Below are 10,846 nucleotides of genomic sequence, written 5' to 3'. Positions count from 1 at the left end.
ACAGTGGCGTACCGTGGCCGCCCCAACCCCGGGGGGCTGAAGAAGAAACAATTTTGCCGCCCCTTCCTTAACAGCCCGAAAAGGTTGACCTAATTTTTTTCACGGTCGTTTGAAAAGTGAAGAGCCGAAAAAAAAAAAAAAAAAAGGATTTTAGGTGCTAGCGCCCTAAAAGCAACCTTTTTCAAATTTTTTATGCTTTTTCAATTTTTGCGCCCTTTTTCTTTGCTAATTCGTTTTGCCGCCTCCTTGATTTTGCCGCCCTGTTTTTGCCGCCTTCTTCCGCCGCCCCTTCATTTTGCCGCCTTCTACTTTGACCCGGGGCTAGGCGCTAAAGCCCCCAAAATACGCAAGCATGTGCAAAAACATTTCACTGCAATGTTTATCCTTGTTTGGTGGCAAATTTCAAACCAATTCCTCACTTCAGGTGTTTTTATACATGAGTTCCTGCATTCTTTCCTTTAAAAAAAAAAATGTTTTGCTTATTTAAATGATATGGTGAAAATACAGTAAGGAAAAAAAACTTGATCCAGTGTGCATTGGGCTATTCCAGTTGAAATTCACCCCTATGGAAGACCTTAATCATGTCTGCTATAGGGGTGTATGAATTTCAGCGGGAATAGCCCCTTCTTACATAAAAGCTTTTAGAAAAGCTTTATGCTGCTACAGAATTACATTGTCTTATACATGCTTTACCTCTAGAGCATTATGACATAACCATGTGTCCTATTGAAATTATTTGAGCTCACAGAACTTATTGAAGTATTATTTTTAGAATTTAGCATCTACCAGAGACATTCATCTTGCCTGTCCCAGGAGCAAAGTGCTCATCCAAAATGATGGGTAGCTGGCTTAGACACTGGCCACAAGGCCACTACTCCCTATTCCAGAAAAATACAGTACTAATTTTTTGGATTAAAAAATATTGTCCATCCAGTTTTGCCAATGAAATATAGCTAAATTCTAATCCTTTATTTAGTTCTAACTGCCAATAAAAGTTAAGCTTTAAAATGTGGCTAATTTGAGGGGAAATAGACCAAAAACATGCCATTTTGCATGTTTTCATATAATTGTAGTCACAAAATTCGAATATTTGAATATTTTATGTTACTTTTGATAATTGGTTATGAAAAAGATTAGAAAATGTGCTGTATTTTTTCTGGAATAGGGAGTAGGCCCACACTTAAATCTGACAAATTTGTTTTAGAACACTAACTTCTTTTACCAAATTACTATTGCAATACAATACTTCCTGCACTCAGGAACACACATTTCAAATTTCTACAATGCATTGCAATTTACAGGTGAATTGATTTTAACAAGTAATAATTATTCAAATCTATTCAATCCAGAGATATCCTAAACAAGTGCAGGTCCATAATATTCCAAAGTGTTTTTGTTCGGCATGGTTGTTGTTTCTAAGGGTTTTGCCTCAAAAGTACTTTATTCCAAATGGTCTATGATCCAAATAGTCATTTTGTTCTGAGGGGTTGTTTCTCTTTAAATATAGTTTAGAAGAGTTTTTGCTTGCGGAATAATTACCCTTATGACATTTTCAGGCTAATGTCCATCGGAATAAATATATTTTGGAATAATGACCCTTATCTTTTTTAAACTAATGCCCTCCTGTCTCAATAAAAAACATTTTGGACAGCGGTCGAATTCGATGGTATCGCATCGCATTTTGCGATGCAATTTCCATCAACTGCTATGCACTTTTCCAAAATGCATCGCTAAAAGTGCTATACATAAATTCGAGCTAAATTTCACGTCGCATTTGCCTCATAAGTCCCCCAATGCATCGGTATTTGTGAGCCAAATTCTGCGATACGCCCGGGCGATACGTTGCATTTACTTCAAAACACATCTGGATGATCTGGAATTCCCCGAAAATCAAAAACATCATTCAGTCGGTATTTGCTCATTCTCGTTACATCTAAGATATGCTGTATTCCGTTGCAAAAATAAGACAAAGCAATGTTGGGTACCATATTGCGGAATCTGTCGTGGTTGATTGCTTATGTCATGCTTATGTTTACTAGCGTTACTCCCCCCAATTATGCGAGAGAATGTCGCTATTGCACGCACTAACTATACACAAAACCATAAGATCAGTGACCTTCGGAAGCTTGCAATATTTTTACGGGGATGAGATAATGTCGAGATAATGTTGAACAAAAATTAGGTGAAGAGTAAGAGTTTACTGAAGACCTAATCTGGTTTTATCGTTTTTGAAGGTTTTTTTCATCTGTGGTATTTTTGCTGTTCTTTATGGTCGTGCAGCGACTTTACCAGGTTTGCAAAATTGCATCATTATTTTTCAATGCTCATTCCTCACGGTAAAAGTATAGGCCTACCCTTTTTTTCAAATGCTATGATCCTGCTTCGTGCATATAATTATATTTGCTAATTGCCCTCAAACTCTGCCCTCGAGCGTGACATGTGATCGTCTGGGGGCTTTTATAGCCGAGATTTGATGACAATGACAGAATACGCAAATACAAATATTGCATCACAAAATGCTACGCATTTTTCTTTTTTTGCATAGCAAAATAACTGCTATGCAAAATTTGGAAACTGCTATACAAACATGTGTTTTGCATCGCACAAACAGCTATGCAAAAAAATTGACTGAATTCGAACCCTGATTTTGGAGTAACAAACTTTTGGAGAAATATTCTCTTAGAACAATAACAATTCAGAGTAATGTGCATCATTATAATGTGATGCGATAAAGCTAATGGATCTGATGTCGATTAAAATCAAAATTTGGTTTTCAATTTCATTACATGAACCATTTGCATAGCTTCATTTTGCTGAAAACCCCATCATAGTTAGACTTATGGTTCTAGAAATATGGCCATTTTAATGTTGCTCAGAACAATTAAATACAAAGGAAGTTGAATACTATTATTGGCTATATCTCAAAATCAATATTCCTGACTTTTGCTTGATTGCATCACAAATTACCTTTTGGAATAAACACCTTTGGGACATGACCCCTCGGATCAAAAACCTTTCGGGTTTTAGGTCTTCAATATAAAGTATCCTCAGACAATTGACCTTTCAGAAAAAAAATGTTTTTTTCCATTTTCCCAGAATCAGGGGGGGGAGCTTTGGGAACTGAGAAATGAGAATTTTCAAGCAAAATAGGGGCTTCTGAACTGAATTGTCAACTTTGGGTCTAGCGAACTAAAATTGAGTCAAATTATAGGTTGTAGAAATTATGATTAAATAAATCATGTCAACCAGAAAAACTCACTTTTACACTCAAATTATCACCAACATTACAGCCAAAAGCTTTGGCCTTCAGCCAGGTTGTGGAGCTGTGAAATTTGAAATTGTTCCAAATTTTAGCTGAAGCGCTATTCTTGTGGGTGATGCTACAGAACTGGAGCATGATCCCTAAATGTGTGCCTTCGGAACTGCCGAAGAGCCTGAAAAAGGGACCCTTCACCACACATACCCATACCATATATGTGAGTACCCAACAATCAGACATTGTGCTCTTTTATCCTTGTGAATATATACTTGGTAGGTATAGATGCATGAAATGGAACATGTGAAAATATGGGTGCCCGCATGCTGTTGCCTTTGTATGACCAGAACTCATTTCTAAACAGACAGTTGCAAGATGACATTTAAATGCTTGATATAAAGAAAAATCAATGCAATTTCACCCAGCAGATTCTCAGTATCAAAATTGTATTTGAAAGTATTTGGTTCGGAAAGTATTTTTGCCATTGACCTTTATCCAAAAATATGTACATTTGTATCAAAGCTAGCTAATAGAGGTAGTCATTGTGACGTCAACACCACCATCTTGTGGGTACGGAGTGCCTTGTTGCTAAGATCACCGCGTTGACGCTTGACTGAAGAGGTGCGTTAGGCGCTGCGATTTCCGCGTAATCGGGGGCGTAATGTCTAATGCATGACATGCAGAATGGCAGTACCCACAAGATGGCGGATCCCGCGGAAAAGGCTGACGGCCTCTATAATGAGTTTGGGTCTTGCTTTTGAAATGGGAAAAGTTCCCAGATAATTGAAATAATCCTGCAACTGCATTTACATGCAATTTTGAAATCATTTGAAAGTCCAATTAGAGCTCCTCCCTGATGACTGTCCCTTAATGATATCGTCTCCTCCATCTAGTGGTGGTTGCTCTTCAATGGTCAAGTTTTCATTTTCTCCAATGGTCAATACCTCAAAACCATTCTGTGTGATGAGAATTGTGTGTTCAAATTGGGCTGATCTGCAAGTATGAAATTAATACAAATTATATAATAAATAATATAATAATTGAAACAAATCAATCAATCAATCACATGTGCGTATTTGGGGTGGTTCTGAGGGGTGCCAGCCAAAGCGAGGGGCGGCAAAACATTTATTAAAGAAAAAAAGGTGTAAAAAAACAGCTATCAAAAGGCGTAAAATGGTCAAAAAGTTTTGTTTTTATGTTGCAAGCACTTATAATTATTAATGAACACCACTGATGAATCAGGACCCAAGATTCAAAATAATATGTATAAACTTATATTCGAACTTTACATGGAACTTTCTGTTACATGTATATATGATATTTTAATTTCAAAGGCTGATCGATAGCCTCATCCACCTGCTTTACCTCATTGTTGATGAGATTTTGGTATCATATAATAGATCCTATTTCTCTTATTACCATCCAGAAATGTGATTTGTGGTTACCACGCTGGCACCGTTCCCATGCTATCAGTGCATTGTGGGTATAGGTCCAGGAATTTCACTTGACAAAATCATACATACAAGAAAATTCTGTGGCAGTAAGCTTTACGACTAATTGCAGTTGGTAACACCTTTATGATAAATGCGCCGATGTTACTGCAATGTGCACCCTTTCTATAACATGTAAATGAACTATATTGACATAAACTCACTGTTTCTTCTATGCCATAACTTTTCCTTGGCATGTTTCGCCATTTCCAATTATCGGGACCACAATGCAATTTGCACATACCAACATATTGGCTAGCTAATTATGCTAATTATTCACATTTGCACTGAAAATTAACTCATTTTTTTACATGGCTGTATAAAGGGGACAATATTTGACAGTGTAAGTAAGTTTGAAGAAAATCTGTGTCCTAAGTAAGTTTAAGAAAATCTGTGTCCTAAAACCAATAAGGTTACCCCTTGTTAAGTCGACAAAATTTTAGATGTTCATATGTCCACTTAAAATAAAATATATTTTAGATATTTTTATTTTAAGTGGACATATGAACAAGTGTTCCTAAAAGCTTAAAATCTAATTTAATTTTGCATTCATTGTATTATAATGCCTTAATTGTCAAGTTAAAGGTGTTGACCATGACAAGTTCAAGTTCAAGTTTATTTCACCATCATATCATAATTATATACAGTAACAAAAAGTCGAGAAAGGATGGTAGGACAATCACAAGAGCAAAGCTCAAAGACGTGATTGCCAATTCAGACGTGATTGCCATGACATATGAAAGCCATGACATGGCACATCAGCATGACTTACAGATTAAATAACCACAAATATACCCCATGCATCTCCCATTGGGCTTTGCCATTAGTATTATTCCTTTGTTTCCATGATGACCGTCAAACTAACCTTGTATGGTATTGTGCAAACATTGTCCAATCATCATCTGCTCTACAAGTGATATCAGGACGTTCCATGATGACTGGTTCTACTGTGAATGTCATACCAGGTTTCATCACCTCTGGGTAATTATTTCCTGATATTACAAAAAACACAAAGATGGCTTTTATGAGATACACAAGGCAAAACAATGCTGCTTTCTTTTGCTCTCTCCTCCTTTGGGATTCACACACTTATCATATGAGCGACAACTTTCTCCAAGTTCCATGCTTTATTGTAAATTATAATAAAAACTGAGCTTCTGATTGCAAAACACAGTCGTTATGCCCAGTCACGTCTAGTCGGTGGTTCAAAACTACGCCTGGAAAATTTCTCTTACTTCCTTCATTCTTTCCTTCCCCTCCGCCTGAAAGCATCCAGGAAGTTAGGGTTAACAAACCACTTCTTTTCCTTCACTGAGGTGTTCATTAAACCTAACCCAAAAGCCACAAAAGGTTACACAAAGCAACTGGATGGCCAAGGCTTATGTACACCATATGTTGCATGCTATGTCTGGTCGAGTGTCTTGTGGTTCCAAACTGCACGCAAGAAAAATAAGAAAAAATCTTCTTTCTTCTGAGCCTCCAGTAAGTTTTAGCTATATTGTAACATTGATTGAGGAGGATACCCTCAAGGTTTGTCAAAATTGTGATTTTTACATGATTGTAATGTACTTTTAAGGTGGAATACCAGGATTGGGTGCTAAAAAAGCAATTTCTAGAATTTCTCTTATGATATTACTTAAACATTCAGCTTTCTTTTACTTTTTATTTGATACAAATCGCACATTGCGTTCAAAAGTTGCGGGTGAAAAACTTTCAACAGATGACGCAACAAACTGTCAGAATGAGCCTTTATAACCTATAGAACACAATACAATATATTTCTTATGTATTCTTATGTATTGTATTGTAAAGTAATCAACTAATAGAAATTAATTACTGGCCAAAATATATCAATGAAGCTGAACAAATTGTTGCGTATATAACATTCAAGTGATATGTCAGTAAAAATAATAATTTCTAATCATAATATTATAGCATTAGCTAATTAATATTCATTTTTCAACATTATAACTTTAAAGTAGATTTTCTCCTATTTCATATTTTACCGAAAATGCATTTTCAAAAAAATGTAGAAGCAAAACTACACCCCCTATTGACCTCAAATTTTGCCAGAATTAGCTTTCAACCCTAAGCTATGTTTTGGACCTAATTTGAGTTCAGATAAGAAATCACTTTTTTATCAGTTTCAGTAAAATGCAGAAGGGTCACTAGTCATATATTGCTTTTCTCAAAGAGTATCATGACCTCACCCCCTAAGTATCTGCAAATAGGTTGAAAACACAGAACTTTGACAGAGCTTTAAGGGCTGGGGTATGAACGTTTGGACAGTATTTATTTTGGGACATTAGAGCACATCAGACATATCGAATTGCATTCTGAATACGAAGAATGTCCTTCTGATATCATATAATTTTGATTTTTGAAATTCGCAATTTAATACACATTTTATGGCAAATCATTAAAATTGAAATTTTGATATTTAACAGTACTTGAAGTAAACTTTATAAATCTGATGATTTATACTTAAAGTGTATGTAGATGGGATGAAAAGCCGACGATCAATTGAAAATTTTGACCTTTCGTATTGAAGATATGGATTTTTTTCCCCAAAACACCAAAAAGAAATAGGTCTTTTGGGGAAAAATATCCATATCTTCAATATGAAAAGGTCAAAATTTTCAATTGACCGTCGGCTTTTCCTCCCTGCTACATACACTTTAAGAAGATATCATTAGATTTATATAATTTTCGAGGACTGTTATATATCAAAAATTTGAAAAATATCAAATTTTATAATTTGTCATAAAATTTGTATTATATTGTGATTTACAAAAATGAAAATTATTTGATATCAGAAAGACATGTTTCAGTATTCAGAATGCAATTCGATAGGTCTGAGGTGCTCTCATGTCCCACAAAAATACTGTCTAAACATAATAAACGCTCATTTTAGATCCCTTAATTTGACACGTCAACTAACTTTGTAGCAAGTTCAGCTAAATTTTTACATTAACTCAAATTAAAAGAGGAGACTGACAGGAAAAACTAACATTTTGTGGAAAAATAAATCAATTTTTATGGAAATGTTACATTACGGGTAAACTTTTAAAGTTGTCACTCAAGCTTGGAAAAAGTTATCACTTAGACTTGCATCTCACAGCATAGCAGTACATATAATCTGATAAAAGCACGCTGAAGGTCAGCTTTTAACCTGATTTGTATTACTGAGAAGCGAACAAAGGGAAGTTTTTATTCAGTTTTATTCAATATTTCTACATCATGCTTATTAAGCATAAAAAATACAAGGGAACCCATCAGATAAGATATCTTACCCTTCCCAGAATCCTTTGCAACATGATGCATCACCTCATTACATCAAATGACAGTCCTATTACTTTGTACAGGTTCCCTTTGTTTTCATGTTGAGAATAGACTGGCAAAACATGGGTAAATAGTCAAGAAATAAACACATTTGGCAAGATCTGGATGTGCTCTGTTGCACTGGCTAGCAAATCAGTACAAAAAATTGAAATTGCAGAAATGCATTGTGGGAAGTTTAAGATATCATCATCTCTTGGAAGCCATCCAACCAGCCATCACATGTCAGTGATTGACAAAATCACATCACACACATTTCAATTCAGTATTTGGTGAGGTAGAAAAATGAAATGAGTATGTGGTTTCATTGTCACAAAAATGGATTCTATGATATGGTAATGAAAATGAAGCCCTCATTCAGAATGTTTTCAAATCATCAAATTTTGCCCAGATTTGTCAACCTTTTGGTGCTATTTTAGGATAATTGTAAAGTCTCCAGGAAAATCAATTAAAAAAAAAAACCCAACCGACCTACCTACTTGAAAAATCTGACCGACCATAAAACAGGTGGTTTTTTTTCGTTGCCTCAATGACAAAATGAAGTCATGCAAGGGCATGGTTGCTTTGCTTCTGCATATGCAATGTACATGTATACAATTCAACCGATGAGTATACATTATTACTATAAGACTTACGATAATGCCATATATGTGGTTTGCAATGGAAGTGCCTCCCTATCCCATGCCCATCAAATCCATGGCATACTTATTACTATAAGACTTACGATAATGCCATATATGTGGTTTGCAATGGAAGTGCCTCCCAATCCCATGCCCATCAAATCCATGGCATACTGTCATACCTTCTTCAACACAAATCTCCCTAGAGTGAAAAATTAAGAATTAAACAGAGATTACTGTTATCTATGTAACATTTCAACATTTCAAATGGTCATTTACCTTGCAACCATTAAGGTAAAACCCTGGGGATACTTATTACATATAATACATGTGCCGCTCAAAATAATGTATACCTTTTTCACGACCAATCCTTGTTGGACATTAATCTTAGAAATTACTGTTACTAGCGGTCACCCGTCTTTCGCGGTCAGGGTCTTTCGCGGTTGGTAAATTTTGTATATTTTGTGTACATGTAAATGTTTTATTTAATGTGATTAATGGTATGAGAGGAGATTATCATTTAGAACTTATAATATTTAGTATCTTTTCCTTATAAATCAATGGCTTGAAATTAGATCATTGATCAAAGCAAGTCTTCTTGCCACCATATCATATCCACCGTGAGAAGTCTTGCCCTGTGGGATGCTGGCCGCTCTGATATTTAAGATTTTTATGCATTTGTTTCTACAGTACTTTTTAGCCCATTTTGGACAAATTTGTTGTACCTTTTAGCTCATTTTTTATCATTTTCATGCTGCCCCCGCCTCCTGCAAAAGTCCTGGCTACATCACTGAGCAGATGAAAACAATTTTATTCACATCCCTCTTGGCCCCCTGTGGCCTGCTGGCTGATCTGATATTTTAGATTTCTATGCATTTGTTGTACTTTTTATTTGTTAGCCCATTTTGGAGGCCCCCTGTGGCCTGCTGGCTGATCTGATATTTTAGATTTCTATGCATTTGTTGTACTTTTTATTTGTTAGCCCATTTTGGATAAATTTGTCATACTCTTTAGCCCATTTGAGACAACCCCGGGACAACCCCCCATGAAATTTGCCTTGCCCCCCCCCTCTCTGAAAAAGTCCTGGCTACACCACTGTGCAGCTGAAACAATTTTATTCACATTTCCTTACACTCTATTTCATATAAAGTTATGCTCATACATTATGCTGATAACATAGCACTACCACAAAGCAGATTAGGCCTATTCATGGTAAATAAAATTCAGTGGTTTGATAAGGCAAATAGGCAATTGGATCAGGACATTTTATGAGATGTTGACAAAGGACATTTCAGCCTTTTGAGTAAATGTTGACAGTCACCCCATGATCTGTTCCTATGGGAAGTCTCAGTGAAATTGTTCAAAAGTCACCCATTTGGGCTACCTAACCACAGGTGTGGCAACCCTGATTAATTTGTCCTTAAGTCTCAGTGAAATTGTTCAAAAGTCACCCATTTGGGCTACCTAACCACAGGTGTGGCAACCCTGATTAATTTGTCCTTCAAAAGTTTCACTTACAAACTAATTGAATAAACAAACACTCTACTGTTGACTATAGGTTCTCCATAAAAACACAGAATACATGCTAATGTTGATAAATTAGTTGAATAAACAGTAGATGTTAATTGAGTTTCTACTGTGTTTGAGACTACAGGCATACTTCTACTGTGTCATGTAATAGTTGAGACTACAGGCATAATATCCTCACACCGATGACAGGATCTTCTCTGGTCAACATTAGTGTATTGTGTTGGCCTGAAAAGTTTTAGTATGCAGGTGCTCTGGTAGTGGCTTTGAAACTAATTAACATAATTTGACACCCTTAACGTAAACAAAAACAAAATTGGACGTTTTATTGGGGTGCGGACAACTTTACTCTAGGCAACGCAAAAATCCGTTTTCCGAAATAATGTAAAACGTAGAAGTTTTTAGCCTTACCATGTCGCCAAACTCAGTAATTTATTATAGATGTTGCATGTGTATGTCCCCTATCAAAAAATTCTGTTACATGTGAATTAACAAATTTCTACACCTAAAATGCCATTTTTGTGCTAGTCAATAATTAATACCACATTTTAGCACCCTGGGTGCTAAAGTCAGTTATATTTTTTGGGAGGGGGCAAGTATTAAAATGATGAAAT

General features: G+C 35.8%; 1 protein-coding gene across 1 annotated transcript in view; it reads right to left on the bottom strand.

Moving 5' to 3' along the window:
• Window positions 1-361: 361 nt before the first annotated feature.
• LOC140169597 (methionine aminopeptidase 1D, mitochondrial-like) overlaps window positions 362-10,846 on the bottom strand; it is a 28,217-nt gene continuing 17,732 nt past the window's right edge. The window contains exons 6-8 of the mRNA XM_072192864.1: window positions 8,810-8,907; window positions 5,612-5,738; window positions 362-4,249 (exon numbers count right to left, since the gene is read on the bottom strand). Of these exons, the coding sequence (XP_072048965.1) occupies window positions 4,081-4,249; window positions 5,612-5,738; window positions 8,810-8,907 (394 nt within the window). The 3' untranslated portion in view covers window positions 362-4,080. The remainder of the gene's footprint in view (window positions 4,250-5,611; window positions 5,739-8,809; window positions 8,908-10,846) is intronic.

Source organism: Amphiura filiformis, chromosome 1 (assembly GCF_039555335.1).
Source record: "Amphiura filiformis chromosome 1, Afil_fr2py, whole genome shotgun sequence".
Taxonomy (NCBI): Eukaryota; Metazoa; Echinodermata; class Ophiuroidea; order Amphilepidida; family Amphiuridae; genus Amphiura; species Amphiura filiformis.
Note: the sequence above shows the minus strand (reverse complement) of the source record. Positions and strands in the feature narration are given on the sequence as shown.